Source organism: Mollisia scopiformis (genome assembly GCF_001500285.1).
Source record: "Mollisia scopiformis unplaced genomic scaffold LY89scaffold_15, whole genome shotgun sequence".
NCBI lineage: Eukaryota > Fungi > Ascomycota > Leotiomycetes > Helotiales > Mollisiaceae > Mollisia > Mollisia scopiformis.
This window is the reverse complement of record NW_017263595.1, coordinates 739,213-761,455: the sequence shown is the minus strand read 5'-3', so window position 1 is coordinate 761,455 and position 22,243 is coordinate 739,213. Positions and strand designations below refer to the sequence as shown.

At 48.4% G+C, this 22,243-nt stretch overlaps 7 protein-coding genes across 7 annotated transcripts; 4 read left to right on the top strand and 3 right to left on the bottom strand.

Annotated features, from left to right (window-relative positions):
* Window positions 1-294: 294 nt before the first annotated feature.
* Window positions 295-1,606, top strand: LY89DRAFT_750731 (uncharacterized protein; the record flags this gene model as incomplete). Its single annotated transcript, XM_018221211.1, has 3 exons — window positions 295-459; window positions 516-668; window positions 714-1,606. The coding sequence occupies 3 exons, from the start codon at window positions 295-297 to the stop codon at window positions 1,344-1,346; spliced, it is 951 nt and encodes a 316-aa protein (XP_018069748.1). The 3' UTR covers window positions 1,347-1,606.
* LY89DRAFT_111738 (uncharacterized protein) lies at window positions 1,607-3,520 on the bottom strand. Its single transcript, XM_018205078.1, has 4 exons — window positions 3,039-3,520; window positions 2,768-2,986; window positions 2,572-2,718; window positions 1,607-2,512 (listed from the first exon to the last, which is right to left on the bottom strand). Exons 1-4 carry the CDS (start codon window positions 3,352-3,354, stop codon window positions 1,905-1,907), a joined length of 1,290 nt encoding a protein of 429 aa, XP_018069747.1. The 5' UTR covers window positions 3,355-3,520; the 3' UTR covers window positions 1,607-1,904.
* Window positions 3,521-4,841: 1,321 nt separating this feature from the next.
* On the bottom strand, window positions 4,842-7,425 carry LY89DRAFT_686152 (uncharacterized protein). Its single transcript, XM_018215220.1, has 2 exons — window positions 6,910-7,425; window positions 4,842-6,862 (listed from the first exon to the last, which is right to left on the bottom strand). The coding sequence occupies exons 1-2, from the start codon at window positions 7,227-7,229 to the stop codon at window positions 4,894-4,896; spliced, it is 2,289 nt and encodes a 762-aa protein (XP_018069746.1). The 5' UTR covers window positions 7,230-7,425; the 3' UTR covers window positions 4,842-4,893.
* Window positions 7,426-7,568: 143 nt separating this feature from the next.
* Window positions 7,569-13,487, top strand: LY89DRAFT_783548 (nucleoporin-like protein). Its single transcript, XM_018222693.1, has 4 exons — window positions 7,569-7,686; window positions 7,736-8,669; window positions 8,719-11,916; window positions 11,963-13,487. Exons 1-4 carry the CDS (start codon window positions 7,616-7,618, stop codon window positions 13,328-13,330), a joined length of 5,571 nt encoding a protein of 1,856 aa, XP_018069745.1. The 5' UTR covers window positions 7,569-7,615; the 3' UTR covers window positions 13,331-13,487.
* A 594-nt stretch (window positions 13,488-14,081) lies between these two features.
* On the top strand, window positions 14,082-16,095 carry LY89DRAFT_619298 (uncharacterized protein). The gene is made up of 2 exons (XM_018210864.1): window positions 14,082-14,230; window positions 14,283-16,095. The coding sequence occupies exons 1-2, from the start codon at window positions 14,145-14,147 to the stop codon at window positions 15,967-15,969; spliced, it is 1,773 nt and encodes a 590-aa protein (XP_018069744.1). The 5' UTR covers window positions 14,082-14,144; the 3' UTR covers window positions 15,970-16,095.
* Window positions 16,096-16,503: 408 nt separating this feature from the next.
* Window positions 16,504-19,592, bottom strand: LY89DRAFT_111701 (RhoGAP-domain-containing protein). The gene is made up of 3 exons (XM_018205077.1): window positions 19,231-19,592; window positions 18,724-18,879; window positions 16,504-18,668 (listed from the first exon to the last, which is right to left on the bottom strand). Exons 1-3 carry the CDS (start codon window positions 19,403-19,405, stop codon window positions 16,651-16,653), a joined length of 2,349 nt encoding a protein of 782 aa, XP_018069743.1. The 5' UTR covers window positions 19,406-19,592; the 3' UTR covers window positions 16,504-16,650.
* Window positions 19,593-20,483: 891 nt separating this feature from the next.
* On the top strand, window positions 20,484-21,685 carry LY89DRAFT_686148 (uncharacterized protein). Its single transcript, XM_018215219.1, has 3 exons — window positions 20,484-20,611; window positions 20,663-20,732; window positions 21,162-21,685. Exons 1-3 carry the CDS (start codon window positions 20,604-20,606, stop codon window positions 21,351-21,353), a joined length of 270 nt encoding a protein of 89 aa, XP_018069742.1. The 5' UTR covers window positions 20,484-20,603; the 3' UTR covers window positions 21,354-21,685.
* Window positions 21,686-22,243: the final 558 nt, after the last annotated feature.

Below are 22,243 nucleotides of genomic sequence, written 5' to 3'. Positions count from 1 at the left end.
ACAAAGTAAGACGGCACTTCTAAAGTCCATTGAATTCAGGCACCAAGTCTACTGAATTGATCTGCTCAAGACATCTGTTCACAATCTTTAGGTATATAACTCATAAACTCCAGGATTCAATTTATTCTGAGTATTTGATAGCAGACAAAAAAATCTTTGGGGATAATGGAGACGTTGCTGACCATATATGGTTAGCTTTGTGAGTGGGGCCGCAGCCACCCTAGCCACATTCCTAGAGAGTCGCATGGTGGGACAGCATTCAAACTCCGTCACAAACAGCTTCAAGAAACAACAATGGCACGACTATCGACAGCAAACTCGCCGGCTCCACCACCGGACCCTACCGCGATAAATCTTAGTCGTATGCTTGAGCGACTGCAGCAAACTCTTATCAATCCAGATTCCGCGACAGAAGCTAGATTGCGGGCATCAAGCTTGGAAAGAGGGAGAGTGGGAACTGTAGGTGTTTTCCACAACATCGAAAAGAGGATCTCATCTGACTTTCGGCTGAATAGAACTTGGAACATGCTCGGTCGCTTCTTATGCGACTAGAACAAGATGCAACCAGCATCAAAATACAAGGAAAGAAGCAAGATACACAGGCAGATCTCTCACGGAAGAGAGAGCTTCTACAGAGACTGGGCGAAAGGCTACAAGAACTGAACGAAGTCAGAAATCCCTTCTGCAGAGTAGACTAGAGCTAAAAGTAGCAGCTTGGCGGATATGAAGCAAACGAGGACGACACCTCCGAAGGCGAGGACTTGCTGGGTGAAGACACACCTTCCGAAGAAACAGATGCTTCACACGCGGACTTAGCATCCGAGACCCCTTCACCGAGAAACCTCACACCTCCGCCAATATCTCCTGCTCTCCAATCCCATCAATCGATACCCGAACCTTCCGTACCCGAGCTTCCAGTACCTGCGCCGGAAGAACCGCAGTCCATACTTCGAGCCCGGACAAAAGATGCCCGAGCTGAACTCCTCACCCCAGCAGCTACCAGCACAGGCATGTCGACTGCTACATCCGAAGCACTTCTGACGCATAACCGTACCGAGCAAGAGGATCTCACCCAGTCTCTCCTTTCCATGGCATCGGCGCTTAAAGAGTCATCGCACGCGTTTGCTACATCGCTAGAAGAAGAGAAAGGCGTCTTGGACAGTGCTACAAAAGGGTTAGACAAGAATGAGCTCGGTCTGGAAGCAGCATCACGGAGGATGGGATATCTCCGAACGATGACAGAGGGCAGAGGATGGTGGGGGAGAATGCTGATGTATGCTTGGATATTTGGTTTGATGGTTATCGCCATCTTGGTCGTGTTTGTGCTACCGAAGCTGAGATTCTAGCTATGATTACTGGGTTTGGAATATGTGAGCGTGGCTTTGATTATGGAGTCTGGGAAAGGCGGGACGCGGGCTTCATGGAAAGGAGGCAAATCTAACGACCCTTTACGATGTCTTTTTGTTGGCAGATACCACCACTTTATGTAGCGCTAGTCTGCAATGTTGAAATTATCTTCTCTGATTTTGATGATTTTGCTATGTATTGATGCCCGTGTCGTAATGCTTGAAAGAAATGAAATGATACCACCACCGCTATTAGGTATGCCCGGAAACAGCATCAAGGCCCTCTGGTAAGACCACGTAAAGCCTCTCCAGATTATTTGATGCCCATTCCCGCCGAAATATTGCCCATGTTGTTTAGACCCTGCCGAGATAACTTTTTGAAAGACTCCGTAGCCAACGCCTGCTATTGAGAATGATCCACCAACCTGCAACTCCACCGAAATAACCATGCCTCTAAGCGCTCACATGTGTGCTAAAGTCTTGAAGAATGACCAACGACGACATAGCCGTCTCGAAAATTCCGATGACTGAAGACTTTCCTCGATCGAAACTCCTTTCTCACTCCTCCGTAAGGTCAATAACCTGTGCGACCCTAGGAGGAGGAGTCAACTCAACATCCAACTCATCAGCCAAGTCCTGCGCCAAACGCAAATCAGCTTCCTCGGTGTTGATACTGCCGAAAGAGCCTTGGTTCGCATATGGACCGAACCTGTGATCTTCTTCTCCATCATCGGAATCAATATCCGAATCCGTATCATAGACCACGTCTTCGTTGCTCTTGCCTTCACTTCCACTTCCACTTCCGCTTCCACTACCTTCCTCGCTCGAACTTCCACTGCTGCTGTTGGTACTGTCACCAGTCTCAACAGGAACCACTCTATCTTCTGGCCTAATGTATCCAGCTGGTAATAGACCAACCGGACGTCCACGCACAGGAGGAGCATAAATGAAATTCCTCTCCACGAGTTGACCGGTTCCAGGAAGGACAGCATTAGCGCCAATAGGGGTCGGGATTCTTTTCTCGAGTCGATCATCCCATGCTACTCCTGTCTTGGTTTTGAAGAAGTGCTGGAAGTGCTTGAAAGCATCGCGGAACTCCATTGCGTGGCAGGCCTCGCGGTAATAAGTACATGGGCGGTTGGACCGGGAGAGTTTCGCGCCGCACACTATGTGAGAGAACATTGTTAATTGGGGAAAGTTGCATGGTAAAAATGGTGGTACGTACTGTATAAGTGGGGGAAAGCGTGGGACTCAAAGAGATAGAGTGTATACTTTTCAATGAGTGACTTTCCTGTCTGAGTTCCGAAATTGATACGAGTGAGCAACACCTTGTATTCGAATGCCTCTCTGTCATAATAGATATGCCAAAGTCCTGATTTAGGTCAGTACCAGGCAGCCCTTGACAGAAAAAGGAAGCTTACGATTATCAACCAGTTCTTTCGATGCACGGACACCGTCCTCGAATTTCTCACGGAAAGATATATCATTCGTCTTGCCATTTTGCATACGTTTGATGGTTCGGTCGAGGGTATAGCCTGTTGCTGCACGGCAGCTCTTTGACTTCCTAGTAGTGCAGTCGACAATCCAGTCAAACACAACGATGCTGCATCTTCCCTTTCCAAGTGCCCATGCTCGTTGCACTACGATTATTTGTCAACAAGATATATTCATAAAGCAAGATACGGAACATACCTTGAGCATTTCTCTTCTTGTACTCCTCAATGGAGCAGATCAAGTGTGTCGTACCATTACTGACTTCCCTCTCATAAGTACCTCCGTGTGCCGTGACATAATTTGTAATGTCTTCCGCTCCCAGAATCTTGCCACAGTTCTCAAAATGGCCAACGGAAGAGATAGATTTGCCTTTGAAGATGGCCTTCAGTGGTTTTGCGTTCTTGGCAGCTCTCTTTCGTTCAGTGATTGGGTTTGGGGCGAGTCGTGTGTTGGTGGTTGGGGTCGGGCCAGAATGGCGTCTCTTTGAAGGTGCTGTTCGACCAGGCATTCTCATGGTTTGTTGTTGGACGAGTTGAAATGGACGATGAGGTGGATAATGTCGAGCGATCAACAGGAGAAATTGGTAAAAAGGTTGTTGAGATGGTGAAAGGGTTAGAGATAAGTAAAAGCTCAGGGAAAACTTATCAGGTAAAGGTGGAAGATCCTTGGCCACTTTGATTGTATGCAGAGATTGATACTTAGGTGTGCCACAGGAAGGATATGTACACCTGTACTTGTGCACAAACGTGAAGTCTTGGAGGAACTCCGGTAAGAGAGATAGGTAGAGATGCTGTAGTTGGCATGAATGCCACAAAGCCAAAATGTGTATTGTGCAAGTTTGAATGTCTAGAAAGAATCGAACGCTTTCGAAGTGAAGTGTCGTGAGAAGAGTCGAGTAAGTGAACGAAAAGGTCGTTGTCTAGCTGGATGAGATTTATTATGGACTGAGTGAAGTTGGGAACTTTGTAGGACAAGTAAGTGGAGATGTACTGGTAAGGAGATAGCAAGGCTTAGAGCGGTAAGCATGGACTGTGACTATGAAAGAGAGCGGAATGGCCGGAAGAGTTGGAGAAGAAGATGTTGTGGGATGCTTTTGGAGTGGTTAAAAGTTGCAAGGTCTGACGAAGCTGAATGTGCGGTGAAATAAATGCCACAAAAGCTTAGCATGATGGTGAAATAAAGGCTGGAAAGATATCCGCAAGGTTGCTTAAGCTGCGTGAATATTGCAAAAGAAGAACCGGTCCGAGTCTTGTTGATGCTGTTTGGACTTTATCCCCTGACCAAGTGAGAATAATGTAGAGACGATGGCGAGAACCAGACCCTGTGAATTTGATATGAAAGATTGTTGATTAATGGCAGAGGATGACTGAAGATCAAGTGTTGACGATTCGTGTGGAGCTGGGTGACGTTCGTAGCTTTGGTGGAACGTCCCTTCCAAAATGGGGAGTCGATTAAAGGCTGGGAGTCGGTGAACGGACTGCGATGTCTTTCTGGAAAGGAAGGAAGCCAAGGCGAAATGAGCTTATGCAAGCACAACTTGGGTCTGATGTTAGACAGAGAAGGAACCATGGGGGGGTTTGTAAATTAGCAGGTGGCCTTTCTGCCAGGTTTTGCTACAGCAAGCAGCAAACAATGTAATATTCAGCTTTAAGTTGGACCTTGAGGATCTGCTGAAGAAAAAACACAATGGAGACGAGTTCCTCTCATATTCTAGGTATTGGCACAAGACATGAGCATAAGTTACTATGCGATTCTTTTCAAAGGCAACTCGACTATTGTTAAGTGCCTGTATTTTTGTTTCTTCACATGGAAAAGGTCCCACAGTATGTAGGTATAGCAAAACATCTGTACTAGGGACGCAATTGAGGCGGCAAATCTAATGACACAGGCTTCGTCGCTCACTTTGGTGTTATTCAAGCAATTGAAGCGGAAATACAAGGCACTTGCCAAGACATCGGTACGATGAAGTACTACCTCAACAATCTCCTCGTCACCAGGAATGGGAGAAATCTTCTTCTAATTCGTGGGTATCGTGTAAACATAATCTAGCAAGCTACCTAACACTTTTTGCGGCCTTAATGAACGCTTGTATCTTTGAGATGCTTTGAGCTCCATCTTCTTCGACGCCACTGCTAACATCGACGCCAATAATTCGGTCTCCAACACTGCCTGCTGCACGGACAGCCTCGGCAACATTGTCTGGGTTCAGGCCTCCAGCAAGTAGAACTCTCATGCCTTGATCCTTTGAAAGTACAGCCGAGACGTCGCCCATGTCAAGCTGCTGACCAGAACCACCAGAGCCGGCATCGAGAAGTGGGACCGTGTGATAGCCTCGCCGTCCAAGACCTTGCTGACCTGGTTTGAACGCCTTGATCACTGGAACAGGAATCAAATTCGCCCACTCTAGTGGCTCATCCCCGTGAAGTTGGACAACGTCAAGCTCATAAGCTTTCTGCAGTTCTAGAATCTCCTCGAGGGATTGATTCCTGAAGACACCAACAAGCAAGGCACGATGGCTCGAGACGTTGGATGCTGCATTAGCGAAGAAGTCTGATGCTTGACTGCCAACACGGTCGGCGGCAACACTTCCAGTCACAGCTTTGGTCTCTCGCACAACCTTCGAGATAGCAATAGCATCCTTGTATGCGACCGATCTTTTTACGCCAGGGACGAGAATCATGCCTATCAAGTCAGCACCAGCTTTGACAGCTTCTGCTGCTACCTCTGCCTTCCTGGTACCGCATATCTTGACAAGTAATGATCCGGGTGCTGACTTAACCATGGGTCCGGAAACACCGAGAAGTTCATGAATGAACTGTGCTGTATCTTTAGCACGCATCAATGCTTCGCCAACCAAGACTGCGCCAACACCGTTCTTCTGGTACGCTTCAACATCTTTCGGTCCTGATATACCACTTAGAGCACAAACAATAGTGTCCTTAGGGACTTGGTCTAAAAGTCGACTTGTTGTATCTAAATCAACCTCAAAGCTGGTCAGATTTCGGTTGTTGACACCAATGACCTTTGATCCGAGTTTGACTGCGATAGCCATCTCCTCAGCAGTATTGACCTCCACTAATGGCTCCATTCCAAGCGACTGTGAGTATTGATATAATCTTGTTAGGGTGGCCTCGTCCAGCATTTTCACAATCAACAAGACAGTATCTGCACCAGCGAGTCGAGCTTCCAGAATTTGGTACTCGTCGAAAACAAACTCTTTCCTCAGCACAGCAGGTCGATTCGGCATCCCCTCCAACGCCTGCCTCACAGCTCTCAGATCATCAATGCTTCCCTTGAACCATTCGGGCTCTGTCAAGACAGAGATGACACTTGCACCTGCCAAAGCATAAGTCCTGGCCTGAGCAGGAGCACACGCTGATAAGGAGATGATGCCTTTGGAGGGTGATGCTCTCTTGATTTCAGCCATAAGAGACGATCGAAAGGGTGACTTCCTTAAGCGACTGACGAATGGCACGAGAGGAGGTGAAATTTCGAGGTCGTATGCAGCTTGCAAATCGCTTGGTCGCTGCGAAGGAATTTTTTTTTGTGCTGCAACAGCGGCCTTGCGGTGAGCAAATATCTTCTCTAAGATATTCTCTTTCTTCATGCCGTTTGATCCATTTGCCTGCTTTGTAGCACCTGATGCGTCCGTTCGGAGTTGATCATTTTCGGCCCAAGTACCTCCACGCATCTTCAAGAAATTCGACAGCATTACTCGTCCTTTTTCGCTCAAAATGCTTTCCGGATGAAATTGAACACCTTCGACAACATATTCTTTATGTCGGACTCCCATTATAACTCCTTTATCACCGTCTGGTCCAGCCGCGATCCAAGATGAGACTTGCAGACATTCTGGAAGTGTAAGGTGGGTGCCTGCCAGGGAATGATATCGTGTAACAGGAAGATCTTGCGGGAGGCCAGAGTAGACTCCTTTAGAATCGTGGCGAAGAGGTGATGTCTTTCCATGGAGAATTTCGCCCGCGAAGCTTACATCTCCACCCCAGAGGTCAATCATACACTGCCTATGACGGATTAATAGGTCACAAATCAGAAGGTATAAGTGACTCACTGGCCCATACAAACACCCAACACAGGGATTTTACCAGCAAAGTATTTAATAGCATCTCTGCTAATACCAGAATCAGTCTGGGGATGACCAGGCCCGGGACTGATGACCAATTGGGTTGGTTTCAAGGCTGCAAGCTTCTCAATTGTGATGGCATCGTTCCGGTATACTTGTACGGTTGCACCCTCGAGTGCAAGATATTGGTAGATGTTCCAGGTAAATGAATCGAAATTGTCGATCAGGATGACATTAGAAGCAGAAGCTAGAGGAGGAGCCGGCTGAGGCTGCTGAGGAGAGTGGTCTACTAAATCCAAGGCAGGCATCGTGTGGTTGAGGAACGGTGTTGTTGACGGTACAAGCGGGATCTGACTCTGATCGGAATCTGGGGAAATTTTTTGATAGCCTTGTCGGAGCTAAGCGGCTCACCAGAAACAAAAAGTTGTAGGCAATCAATTTCAAGTTTGAACAAGATACGAACATACACTTCTGAAATATGAACACAACTCAAATGTATCGAGGATTCCACTGCTCCAGAGAGAGTGTGAGGAAAAGTCACCTTCACCTTCAGCCTCGTGCTACGGTGACCTCAGTGACCTCAAGCGCAGAGCGCGTCAACCAAAAGCTATCAGCCGCGCTGCTGCAAGATCAAGTCAACTCATGCTCCGTGAGAAGCACTTGACCAACATCTGGCTTGCTACGCTGGGCAGCAATGGCTCCCTTACGCGATGCCAGTTATTTCCCCTCCCTGGACAAATGTTTGACAGGCGAGGAATTATTGATGTGAGTCCACTTCCAGCTTCGTCGCAGAAATTATTGACTTTCGATACAGCTCATGGAAATCGGCCTTTGCTGCAATCACAAGTGAATTTGAGCTGGACGACGAACACCAAGATGCGATCCAAGAGTTCCTACAAGATTCCGAAGTCCTACATCTGCTCGCAAACCCTTTTGAAGCCTTTTTGGAGCCATCACCGCAAACAAAGAGCACATTCGAGACGAAAACTTCTGCCATCAATGTCACTCCCTCTTCCAACGCGAAATACGACATCAAGCAGATCAAGGAGGATACACTGTGGCTGAGCAGAGTTGCTAGACTGGACGAAGTGTCGGCGCTTAGGGTTGTAGTGGGGGAGTGCCAGTCTCGCGCAGCCGCTCAACTATTGGGTCCTTTTTCTGAGGAGGAGCTTGTCGGCATTCGAGAAGCAGCTGGCAATAGCAGATATTCTAGCCCGATTCCACTTTCACTCCTCTCTGGAGCCGTTGAGCCGACCACGATTCAGAAGAACTTCGACAAGGAAGGCAGTCGACGATCACGTATACTTCGAACGTACCTCTCAGAAAGAAGACACTTCTTCAAGTGCACCGAACGACTCCTTCACGCTGCTTACCGCAGAGTGGATGCTGGTAGACAAGAAAATAAGGGCAAACAACCAGAAAAAGGAGCGCCTTGGTTGGCAAAGGCTGGGGATACTCTTTACAGCAAAATCGCAAAAGGCAGTGAGCCCAAACTCATTATAAAGGCCATCGCGACCATCGAAAGCAATGTCAAAAGCATCGAAAATGGCAGCGGCTGGTCTGATGAATGTGAAGGCGGAGATGAACTTGAGATGGACTGGTTACAGACCAAGATCATCGAGACAATTCACATAATGGAACTCATCTGGACCCTTATGATATACGTCGTGGATTGTCCTTCGTCCGATATAATTCTGGCTTGGTTCCACCTTCAGCAGGCTTGCAAATTCTTCAGCACTTTCGAAATGGTACGTGACTAGTGACAAGTTAGTTCAGCATTTATTAATATATTTATAGGAACACCCGAATATTCAGGGAATCTTGTTCGCATTCCAATCTACATCAATGCTTGTATCATTGATTATGATCAGTTTAACTCCCTGCATTGAGTTCTTACAAGATTCGCATAATCATGAAGGAGTTTCACCTGATGCTCCGACCGATGAGATGTACATCTTCAATACTACAACTATCATGGAGATTCACAGCATCGTGCTTGAAGCTGCAGATAATGGCTTCCCAACTGCAGGTCCTGCTACACTTGCTTGGGCTTATGTAGTGAGTGCTATGCAAGAACGTGTACAGGCTGACAACACACCGGAGCCCTCTCGTTTTGATCGCGCGACCTCGGTCGATACAGAGCTTACCATGGCCCCTGATTGCTACAGAGACACCCTTGACCAGATTGTTGCCACTGTCGACAGTGACATTGTCGAATTCCTTGGCATTCGAGCTGTCAATACCTGTCGCGTCTTCGAGACACTCACCAGTTTATCCCTCCAACTGGGAACCACAACGGCTGCGCTGTTCCCATATACGACGGGGTCTCAAATGCGTACGCTTATTTTGGATCTTCTCAAGTATGCTCTGGGGCTTGGATACCTTCCTGAACTTATGCAAGCTGTCATTTCAACGCTTACAGGCGGCCGAGACTACTGGACGATTTCATCCTCAAAGCCCCTCCTTCAAGTCGACGACCCCATGGTGCACTTTTTAAGTGATACAGATCTTGTTAACGCAACTGTTATGAATGCTCAACAACGGTACCCATATGAATCACTGCCATTCCTGCAAATGGTTCGAGCGCTGGCTGCATCGCCTGCTACATTTGGAACCGAGCCTTCACAATCTGTTCTCGCACTTCTCGAGGCTATGCCAGTCTTTACTTACACGCTACCACCCCATTTCGCAGATTATGAGACCGCGCAAGAAGAGGATAACAACAACACCATCAGATTGACTCAGCCTGTCCAACTCTTTGAGCCTCGGTCCAAATCTTCTCGCCTTCAGAGTATGCAGATTAAATCGTGGGCTGTCACCAGACTTGACCAAGATTTCTGCATTCCAGCTGGTGCTTATGGTCGTATCATATCTGAAGCCGGCCCGAGGGTCGCTTTCTGGTTTCACGAATACCCAGCCTTGAAGTACTTTGGCAAGCTTCTCGAGACATTCTTGGCAGCAGGCGATGTGATTGATGCAACTGCGGGTGGGCCTGCAGACCGCGATTCTGTCTGCGAGATTATCAACATCATTGCAACTCTCCTTCTTAGCACGTTCCAATCCGCTGAGGCCAATAACAACTGGAAAGAAGATGCACGACGCGTCTTGGAGCAGTCCAGTGCCGGTCTCAGCCGCAACCGGGACATCACATCTGTGATATTCGATATATTTGAGCAAGAACTTCAGAATATATCATCCTCATCCGGGTCTGAGACATCTCTGGAGATACTTGTCAATTGCATCTCCTTCATCCATGCCATGTTACCCGTGTTCCCTGGACGAGTCTGGCCTCTCCTCGCACGAAGTGGTCTTTTAGGTGTTACTAGAGGAAGTGGACAGCTATCTGTAATCGTGGAAGGTGTGGAACTTGTATCAGGCCGGTATGGATTTCTGACTTCATGCTGTCGACTGTACGAGGCACTTGTCGACGATTTCGCAACCAATGCAATTCTCAGACGGGGTGGCGGTCGATCATCTGCAAGATTTCAAGAAGGGGATGATGTAGGCACTGGCATCCCTGACCACACCCTCTCGAAAGTGCTTTTCGTATTCACAAGATATCTCGTGGACGTTTTCGAGAGCTCTTGTACCTGGAGATACCAAGACCAGGATGATCGTCAAAGAGTCAGCCTTGTCATTGGTGCTGCGCTGAATCAAGTTCTGCAATATGCATACGGCATCGAATCCTGGGCAGACGACGACAAATCTGACCAGAAGACTTTCAAGCCTAAAAGTGTTCTTACGGCGGGTGCTGTCAAAAAGCAGAAAGTTACGCGAATTATGGACCCACTCCTACCATCAGCATCACATATTGTGGAGACCTTTTTATCAAGCTCTTCCGGTGCACTGAGATTTCAGCCTCTTTTGCGATCTTACTTTGATGGTCTAGCAACCCCTGACTCGACTGTCTTCGTCCATTCCACGAACTTGCGCATATCACATATTACAACACTTCTCTCATTCTCAACTACACTACTTCGAGTGAGCAAGTTACTGAACCGGCCATCTTCTCAGCTCGAAAAGCATCTTTTCAAAGCCTCGCCGTTAATAGCTCGTCTTTATGCCGCAAACGACTTTTATCGAAATCCCGTGGTGGCTCTTTTCGAGGCTCTCATTGTCACAGCTGCCTCTGGCAATTCAGAACCTCCTTCTATATTAGGCCATCTAGGAGGTTTGACGGCTAGAAATTTCCTTCACATGCTAACAGATCTCGATCAACCACTATCCAGAGGACATAACATTATCACTATATGGCATTTCTTGTCTATGGTAGTGAGTAGTCGTCAACAGTGGTTTGCAAATTATCTCCTTACTGGCAAAACACCAAGAGATGCAATGAAGAGTGGGACCACTGGCAAGGAGGTGGCATCGTTGGAGAAACCTCTGTTGACCACGGCACTTGAGAAGCTATCGAAGATCGACGAGATTCCACAAGCGCAATCTTTGGTGATGCTGGAATTCGTTTCGCGTGCCCAAAGCTTTTGGCCTTGGACAGTCTGCAATACCCCTATGTACGCTGCATTCATCAAGAACATATCGGAATTCGCAGGCAGGCTCAGGCCCATACAATCTTCGTCAAAGACAGAGGAATATTATGAACCTTGCTACCAAACTCGCATTGCAAGCCACATAGCAGAGATTTTGGCCATGCACCTGTTCCATTCGAGACAAATCGGAGCTGCATCACCACTGAAGGACCTGAAAGAGAACTTATCCTTCTTCTCAAGATTCGCCGTTGGTGTCCCTAATTTCAATGCGTCACTTCATGCTTCATTGAAAAAAAATCTGGAAGCTCGATTCCCAGGTTGCACACTCCAAGACCTGAAGCGTACGACCCTGGAGCCTCCTCAAATTGGGAAAAATTTCTTTTACGATCTAACACTTGCTAATAAATTACTCCAACACGACTCCGCTTGGACTGGACGACAAGATGGGGGTCTTCAAATGGAAGTTGAACGTGCGAACCTCAACTTGTCACTTGTTGACGCACAAATAGTAGGTCTTGCCTTCATCCATATTGACTTGGTCTAACATACAACAGGCTTTGTTTCACAGCTGGAAATTTCTCGCTATAGAGCTAAGTGTCAATATGAAAGGCGATGCCGATCTTGAAAGAATGTGTGCCGAGGTGGTTAATAGTTGCCTCCTAGCCAATTGTGCATATGAACACCCTGAAGAGGTTTTCGCTCGTCTGTCTCTGATACGTACGGATTTTGCTCTTGTGCTTGCTCAACGCTTGATTCAAGCCGAAACGTCGATTGAAGAGGTGAAAAATTTACTGTCTGTTGTCTGGAAGACTATCACCAAACTCCGCGGTTCTTTCGAGCGAGCTGTCCCCGACGGCGACATACTCTACTACAGATCTTTACTGAAGGTCTTATTTCTTGCAGTTCGGGTGCATGCCGAAGCCAAATCAGAAGTAAAGGAGAATGATCTGCGAGCATCTTTGCGTATCAACCAATCCGCTCCCATCATTCCAATTATCCTCGATATCATCAAACATGTCGTATCGATGGGTCTCCGTGAATTGGCTTCAGCTGTTCATGACTCTCCAGCGGATTCATCACCAGAAGATCTATCTCTGTTGACTGGCATCTTGCAATCATGTCTCCGCATCCCAGGTATTGAGCTGTACCACACACAAATCGTCAACATCGTGTCGAGCAATTCCACTCCCCGTGTTGCTCTGACGCTCTTTTCGTGGTCAGATAAAATTGCAATCGATGGTGACCCCATTTACGGCGAGCTGAGCATGCTCTTCCTGGTCGAGTTGTCCAGCATCCCTCTCATGGCCGAACAACTTGCAATCGATGGTATCCTCGGTCACATTGCGTCTGCAAGTATTACGTCCTATCTCCGTCGAGGCGGTGTGGGCCCCTTTGCAGACAGTGCTGGACTTCAGCGCTGCTATAGCATCTGGGTACGCGGCATCCTACCTCTCTTACTCAATATTATCGATGCGGTGCAAGCTTCTGTGACTACAGAAGTAGCGTTATTCCTGGAACAGTTCCCAACCTTACTAGCTCAATCTGAGCAAGCTTTGGACGCGCCAGAAACGAGTCGCATCGTGCCCAAAGGACAGACGAAATACATCACACTTACCATCTGCTCAGAACTACACTCGATGGCGCTGTTGACATTCGTCCTGAATGGTTTCAGGGAAGTTCTGAAAGGTACAACGGAAGTCCCGGACGTCAAGTGGGATGCAGCAGGTGTACTAGAGAATGCTGAATTTTGGTTAACTTCACGGGCATTACTCCGAGAGCGAATATTACCAATGGGCGAAAGAGAGGTGGCCATGGTCAAAAAGAAGAATGCGGAAGGCCGAGCAGTGAGCGCATTGGAGAATAAGGTTGTAATTGAGTTGATGGGCATCAGGGATGTGCTGAGCAGCGGGAACGATTCGTGATTCACGAAGATTGCATTGTCGGCGTTCAAGGAAGGATATTTGACAGAAGGAATTGTTGCATCTCAGATCATAGTCTGGTAGAGACTAGATAGAAGGAAAATGGTGGATAGTCATGCAATAGATACCAATGGCGAGAGGGGCTTCCTCGAACCACAACACACTTTCCTAGTCGTCCCAAGTTCTCAGTCAAGTGCCGGAACCATACTCTTTCAAGGCAGCAGTAGACTTTTGTCGCACATCGCAGTTTTTGTTCGGCGCATTATGATCTCAAGCATGGGGTCATTTAGCTTTGCGAGATGCGGAAGAGTTTCTCTCTGACAAACATCAGATGAGGCGTTCGCCCCGCATAGTTTACCGGACTGCCAAGAAAGCTCGCATCGCCCTCGGTCTTCACTTGCGATCTTTCCCTCTTAAGATCATCTATTCTTAACCATTTTAAAATTGGAAAACATGATTGAGTTCGTACACTTCATGCGACCTGATGTCGAAGAACTGCCGAAAATTATCCCTCTTGTCCAAGAAACTTTCTCGCTGATGGTCGAAGTTTACTCACTCTTGGCAACGGCCTCGCATGAACTGCCTTGGAGATGAAACCGGGACAGCCATTGGCGACGGTTACGAGAACTCCACCGTGCGCGCGGGACATTCCTCGGGCTAGGGCTAGGCTACCTAGTGGTCGATCCATGATCTCGGGAGCGTCGTGCTAAAAGCTTACATAAGTTTTTAAACAATTTGACGACTGTTTGTTGCATGTTAGCCTTTGCAATTGCTGTTGGTGACAGCACAAAGTTGAGACTGAGTTGAGGTAGTGGGTATGGGCGACAAGTCAACAAGTACTGAGACGAAACCCCGCATAAGAGTGGGGCACTCTAAAGCCAAAGGCGGTTGCACCACTTGCAAGTCAGTATGCCCTTTGATCCTCAATATACGGACTATGCTAACGCAAATTCAGAGCTCGCCACGTAAAATGCGACGAAACCAAGCCTGCATGTCTTCGCTGCCTCAACTTCTGGGGTCGCTGTGAAGGCTATGCTGCTCCAAAGAAGCGAGCAAGACCAAGACAAGCACTCTCATTCATTGAGCGCTCACGTCCATTGTTACCTCGTAGCTCAGCCAACCCAGCTCGAGATACGCTGATTACTACTGCCCCTTTTAAGACTGCAGACGAGCATCAAGGGTTCCAAAGTTTTGTCACGCATACCGTGCCCCAATTACCAGGAGTATTCTCCAGTTCACTATGGAGCAAGATAATCCTCCAAGCGTCAAATTCTGAGCCTTTTGTCCGCGATACATTATCTGCAATCGGGGCTCTCAGCTCATGCGGTCGAAAATGGGCAAAGAACCTCCCAGCCGGGAAGAAGAGCACGGATGGAATCCAAGTCACGCCTCAGTACCGATTCGCGTTACAGCAATACGGTAATGCAGTGAACAGGATGAGGAAGAAACTCGCTTCCTATGCAAACCGCACAGATTCTAGTCAAGAGACGAAAGATCGGAACTTGAGAACAGCACTCATTGCCTGTCTACTCGTCATCTGCTTCGAAGGTCTACAGGGAAACTACTTCCAAGGCTTACAACATGCCAGTTCCGGACATGCCATTTTACACGAATGGCTATCCGAACATCAGGCCCTAGAACCAAATCCTCCCTCATCCTCCTCGATAGCGAAACCAGGCCTAGGATCCCCACAACCACATCTAATAGAAGACGAACTCATCCACGTCTTCTCCCGCCTCGACCTGCAAATAATGTCCTTCGTCGACGCACGTCCCCCATCCTTACACTCAAAACTCAAATCCGAAGGCACAAGCACCATAGCCAACATGCCCAACTCCTTCACATCCCTCACCTCCGCCCGCCTCTACTGGGAGCTCATCCAACGCCGCACCTCGCACTTCATCGGTGACGCCGCAACACGCACGTCCCTGCGTCAAGACGTCGACATGAACATCGACATGGGCCTCGGCTCTGGCCCCGTCGCCGTAACCCCCGAAAGCGAAGTACGATTATCATCCCACCCAGCCCTGATGACAGAATACCACTCCTACGCCTCGGAAATCTCGTCTTGGTTCACATCCTTCCTTCCCTTCTATTCGACCCTGCAAACCGGAAGCCGGACCTGGAATGCAGCCTCGACACTCAAGATCCAGGCTTTGTCTCATCAGATATTACTTCATAGTTCTATATTGGCAGATGAGTGGTCCCTTGATCATTTTATCCCCGATTTCCGCACCATTGTTTCTCTAGGCAACCTCATTTCCACGGACCCGCTGTTCTCGACACCGCATCTCTTTTCTTTTGACACTGGGCTCGTGAACCCGATCCGGCTGGTCTCGAAATGGTGTCGCGAGCCCAGTATTCGGAGAGACAGTATCGCACTGTTGAGGAAAGTGGCGTGTCGAGAGGGAGTGTGGGATGCGTTGACGATGGCGAGCGTGAGTGAGTGGATGATGGAGGTGGAGGAAGAGAGGATGACGTGGGATGAGGAGGGTGAGTGGTGTATTAGGAAAGAGGATCGGGTCAGGACGACGAATATCGTGATTGATAGTTTGGAGCGGACGGCGACGGTGACTTGTGAGAGGTTGGGACGGAGGGAGGATAGAAGTAAGGATGAGAGGGAGACTGTTATTAAATGGTGAGGTAGGCAAGAATAGCAGTTGCATATAGCATAAATGTGCCAGGATGATTACCAAAACTTGGATGTGAGGAGGGACGGGAAATGGTTTTCATCCTCATGACTTTTTCATTCATCTCTCTTTATCGAAAGCTGCCAGTGAATCCTAGATACAAGAATCGAACAAAACATCATATCCATTATCAGCTCCTGATCAACTCCGCTTTCCGCCCATGTCACATTTCAGTCAACGCCACCATTATCCCAGCCATAAAGTCCGAGTACAGCAGCAAGATCTCATGCGCCACAAGCCCGTAGAGTCATATCATAACCACATCCACTGCCATCTATCAAGGCTGCAGCTGCCCTTTCCTCCGATATTTAGGTCCTATTTTAGGTCGCAAAGAACATAAGACGTCTACTCAAACACAAGTTGATCCATCCGTCCCATCTCATCTCATCTCATGGTCTTGGATAGACAACAGAACGCACTCAAAACATAAGACTCTTACAAGGAAAACGTGTAGGGTTGGCGAACGAGAAACGGTCTCCGGGGTATTCGATCTTTGAAAAACAAGTCGTGAAGTTTGGCTGAAAACGATGAAAAGGAAATAGACGTGATCCACCCGCTACTCCGGCTAAACCCGCAATTTTGAATCAAACACATAGCAAGAATTATAACTGAACGATTTCATGCTTCTAGGTGTCATCGAGGTGGTGGTGGTTGTTGAGCTCGTGGGGTCGATGATCCTTCCAATGGCATCTCGAAGTGTTCATCGCGTCTCACATCCATGCTCTTTCCTCGAGGAAGTGCTGAAGCAAGGCGTTCATTCGAACCAGGTGGACTCTTATTGCGCTCCTTCTTTGCATCTCTCTCCTCTTTGTTCTCACGGACCTTCTCCCATAATCGGCTCAAGGGACCCTTCTTCTCTTCCCCATGATCCGTGTCGTTGCTGGAATGAAGATGGGCACCAACAAGAGTGGAATCGGAGCTAGCGGGCATAGTTTCACCAGTCCAGCTCTTTCTTGGCTTAGCCGAGCCTACAGACGTCGAACTTGCTCCAGCGCCAGCATCTGAACCAAGACCTTTTCTTGGTGTGAGAGATGGCCCAGACGTATCTCGATGTCGGGACATGCGGAACAAGCGACGCTTCTCCTTTGGTTCATTAGCCACAACAGTATCATCATGTCGATCTGCATCTGATTGATCGTTGAACGAAGAGCTTGAGTGTAAAGAAGTGGGTGGTGAAGCTGGCTTCAGAGTTCTCTCAGATGGTTGATGCATGCCCTCAGGTCGAGTGGGAAATTGATGTGCAGTTTGATCAGCCCGAGGAGTGGTGGTGGCAGGAGGAGTGGCTTCGGTTTGTTCGATTGCAGGAGGTTCTGAAGATGAAGGGATTGGTTCCAAAGGTGAGGATTCAGTGACATCGCCTGTACCACGAGCTGCGTTGAGCGGAGGTGAAGCTAGGTGGCTCTGAGAATGAAGAGACTGTGTAGAGCTCTGTGCACTCGGATTAGCACTTCCTGGAGCCCCTCTCTTCTTTTGGAGCTTTTTAGGGGCCTTTCGATCGGTCTCGGCAGTAGGTGATCTCTGAAAGAGATTGGAGATGTTTCGCTCTCTGGCTGGGGTCGCTGCGTTGCCGGGTTCAGCTAATAATCGCTCTTGGCTAGTAATTGCTGAAGCTGCAGAAGTTGCAGAGATGCCAAGTGCAGTCGGCGTAGCGCCAGGGGATGAGGAAGTAAAGCTCCGGTCTTCAATAGTAACGCCTGCAGGAGAAAGACCACGAGGAGCAGCGGCTTGAGCTGGGTTAAAGGCAGTAGCAGTAGGGGATGGGGAGCCTGAAGTCTTTTGCAGACGGTTTCCTGGCAATCCTGGAGAACGCTTCGATGGTACGGTATTGCTTCTGTGAACACCACTACTCGTTGTGTTCGTTAAAGGTGCTCCATAAGCAGGACTTGCTGGGCTGGGTGCACCATTCGATTGTCGTGAGTGCCGAGAGGAAACGGATACATTACGTCGTATCCCACCATACTTCCTCACGCTGTCTGCTCCGGCACTGGCGTTTGATGCAGATCTTGCAACATTAGTCTTTCTACCAGGCGTATTCGGAGTCCCAGGAGGAGGAGTACCTCCATTCTGCACTTCATAAACCGTCTGTTCATCTGCAGCAGTGCCCCTCATGCCAATCAAGAAATGATCTTGGTTCTCGATCAGGAAGATCAACACATCTTGACTCAATCGATACTCTTCGGGTGCCATGTCGTGTTGCGGGTGAGAGAGCATACCGGGCTGGAAGATGGCGGCTAGGTTAGCAGAAGGCATGCGATTTTCATCGGATTTTGAAGCGAACACTGCAAGCAAGTCGAGGATGTACAACAACAACTGGCGATTCAAAGGCGGAAGGTCAGTGATCAACTTCTGGTACGTGGAAATCGCTTTCGCGACGTCGAAATCAGCTGCGAGTTGTGGTCCTTCTGCGTCTCCAACGGCCTCTTGGGTGTGACCGCGAAGTGGCTCCCGAAATTTTTCATACAACTCCAGGGGAACAATTGGCTCCGGAAGCTGATTCAGATATCGCCTCAACACGTTCGCAGCGTCATGAACGGTGTATCCTGCCCAGTCTAGGCCTTTTCCGTAACGGTCAGGCGAATCGAATTGGGTTCTAAGCTCCTTTATTCTCTTTTCTGATCCACTCAAGCGGAAGATTCCTTCTACGTTAGTTGCTTTCACGCACGTTAGCCTGCGACTTGTGAACGTGTCAACAACAATCGCACGTACCTTTCTCCTTCAAGAAGACTCCACACTTGGCTACCACAATCGGCACGTAGCCATAGATGTAACTGCGTCCTTCGCCGTCTACGAGTGAGATGGCAACGTTCGCGTAGGTGATACTCTGTCGCAGCGGGACACCGAATATTCCTGTTGGTTGTTGCACTGCATCAATTTTTAGTAATTGTTTCAGCCATTGCTTGACAACTGTCAAAAGACATCCATGTTGAGCAATACTAGAGGGGGAACTGTCGTGGCTTTGGCTTCCCCAGTCATCTGAGACTGGCAGAGACTTGGAGTAGCCTTGATACGGCCACGCAGCATACGAGTACTCAAAGTCCTCACGCCCTTCTATAATGCTTTCTCTAACAACAACATAGGGTGGAATGTTCTTTGCTTTTCTTTCGAGGATTATTGCCTCTACATCTTGTAGATCTTCGATAACCCGGGAGGTGGGAGGGAATTGTCGAACATAGAAGAGCTTTGGCAGGCGACGTGAAGAATGGATTGCTTTACCATTTGATACATTTTCTTGTCCTTTGTTTGGCGGCTTGCTAAAGTTTCTCCACCATTGCTTCAGACTGGCCTTGGACGGAGGTGAAGCTGCGTCCCCTGGTGCGGGGATGGGAGCAGGCTGTGGGCCAGCATGAGGCTGCTGAGCCCTTGATGATCCTGGGGGGTCGGAAGCCATCTCGGATGCGGGCTATCTGGTCTACTAGACACTGTTATAGAGACTATACAGGATGTCCAGCGATAGGAGCTTCGCGATGAGCCAAGTGGCCCGGTAGATCGATGTTTCTTTGCAGGCGGCCGCACTTGGATATGTTTGGAATCGATCTCAGGTAGCAATAGCGAGTATGCGATGCTTGCTTCTGGTTCTCTGGGGTCTCTTGGTGACAGCAGTCACGCGACAGTGTCTGCGATCGTTGGAGCGAAGTGGGATAGGGGTATTGAGTTCGGTTTCGTGGTGCTGCTGCAGGGCGAGACGCGACCGAGGGGCTTCAAGCGAGCGAGTTTCGGGAGTCTGGATCTTTCACTGAGGTCGACAGGTTGACTTGGAGTCGAATGAAGCTTGTACGGGAGGGAGAGCACCGCGTTGTGCGCGACAGAGCTGTGGTGGTCGTTGCCAGTGTGAGAGAGAGGTTGAAGGTTGAAGACGATCTCTCTCTGAGAAGAGGCGCTAACGTTAGCGGCGCCCTATGAGGTGTGAATATCTGGAGTGCCTGCTGACCTTCTCTTACTTCTGGTATATGTCGGCCAGAAGGATGTGCAGAGCGCAGAGCTGGCGGTGTCTCTGATTCAGGCAGAGTATTGGTCTGCGCAGCATAGAGCGTTGGAAGCAGCTTGTTCTGATGTTGACAAAACAATTATCAAAATTCTATCATTCCCAAACAGCACCGCTTCCAAGTTTGGGGGGAGTGTTCGCTAATTTTAGACTGTGCCTGGATGACAACAGAGAGCCTGAGATTGAGCCTGAGGGCATGAAGACTCCTCCCCTCAAAGGATCACAATGGGGCTGTGGACAGTTCGTACAGGTTTGCTAGTTTCTACGGCGCATGAAGTGTAAGTGTGGGAGCATGCATCTGGACCAAGTAGAACGAGACATCAGCAATCAAGTTTCCTTTTCCAGACAGCATTTCTCATGATCTGCACTGCCTTTACTGTGATCTTGATGAGTGACCGGCGAAAACAAGGTTAACCTCCGCGAGCTAGTCCCAATAGCGTTACCGTGATCCAGTGAAGAAGTCGAGGAACTCCAAAAGTTCTGGAAGCAATCAACACATCTGTGACTCTCCCCTTGAAATCGACGGAAACGAATCTTGCTTACCGTCAAGGAACTTCTCAAGTCAATACAAATCTCCCAAGGATACTCGACGAGCTCTATCAAAATGGACGGGTTCGTTCGCCGAAGCCTAGAGGCGTGAGTTCCAGCTAACCAAGTTCATAGATTGACAGCTGCCGAGCAGAGAGAGTTTCAGAGCCGTATGGAGCGAAAGCAAATGAAGGAGTTCATGGGCGTGAGTCTACATATCCAGTTCTGTCCCTAGGTACGAGCGTCAGGTCAATGCGAAAAGCTTCGTCGTTACCCAAGTTCGACGACATCTTGAAGCTGCGAAGCTTTTGTCGAATTATCCGCAAATCATATCAGAACCGGCTTTCATCCATGCTACCATCATGGCAGATGAGCTCGGCAATGGGAGGCTTTGCAAATCACTTCAAGCAAGAGGCGCATAAGCTCGCACGAGACCTATTGCCCTATACGATTGGAGTTGGTTGAGAACTCGAAGAGGCGCTCCTCTGCTACTATCCGTTGCACAGCTTCAGTAAAGTTGCTTATAGGACTAGCGCGGGTTCTGATACTACTCTGCAAAAGCGCATCAAAATCATAATCTCGGGCCCCTATTATCTCTTAGTTATACCCGAAGCTGACAACTACACCTCTGCAGATGTTCTCAAACCTCGTATCACATTGCTTCGATTCCTGCATTGACGACTTCACCACCAAATCCCTCATCGCTCGCGAGACAGGTTGCGTCAGCCGATGCGTTAAGAAATTCATGGCAGGAAGTGAGCGTATCGGACAACGATTCCAAGAACAACAAGCACAGATGATGCAAAATCCTCCTCCTGGAAGATAAGCTTCTCTGCTCTCAGAGAACTCGAAAATACACGTTATGGGGATGGTGATGACGCCAAAGGTGGAATGGAGTAAAAAAATGTGTACGATAGACTGGGGTGGAGTTGGCGGCTTTCTTCTTGTACAGTGAGTGCTAGATGGATAGCACGTAGGGAAGAACGAAAAGGCCGATCGCATAAACAAAAAAGATACGTGTACAGTGGTTACGACGACGAATGAGACCTCAATTCAACTCCTCCAAGTCATTAATTTTTGCGGACCACCAAGCTCCAAGGATGTGACTTGAATCCATACAAGATCTACTGCTGAATAGTATCCAGACTCCACAAGAAGAAGACCGGAATAGAAGCGTGTGATAACCAAATAATATACAGCGTCCATAAAAGGTAGCCCTGAACAGGAGCATGCGACAATAATCTCCTATATTTAGTCAGCTTAGCTATATCTTATCCACAATTTCAGTCAAGTCAGGTCAGCCAACCTCCATCTCTTTCTCTCTTAATAACATGTTTGACCCTACAATAGTCTCTCCTCAATTTCTAACAAAATTTCTAGTCCTCCGATCATAAAGTCCGCAAAACGACCTATGCATCCAGCCAACCATTTACTACCTCACCATATTGCACCGAAAAAGTCAAAACACCTTTCTCGAATCCTTCCATAAAGCTTCTAGAAATCAACCCAGCCCGCAGAATACAAACACAAAGATATATCCCCGCCTCTCAATCCAAGATATCCCGTACGCCACAATATCCTTACCCACTTACTCCTTGAATCCACAACCTCAAAAACCACAGTCCCATCCTCCTCCCCCACACCTACCCCTCAAACACACAATCTCTCTAATCCTCCATACCGTTTCCTCCCAAACCCCCCTCTCAAGCCACTGTA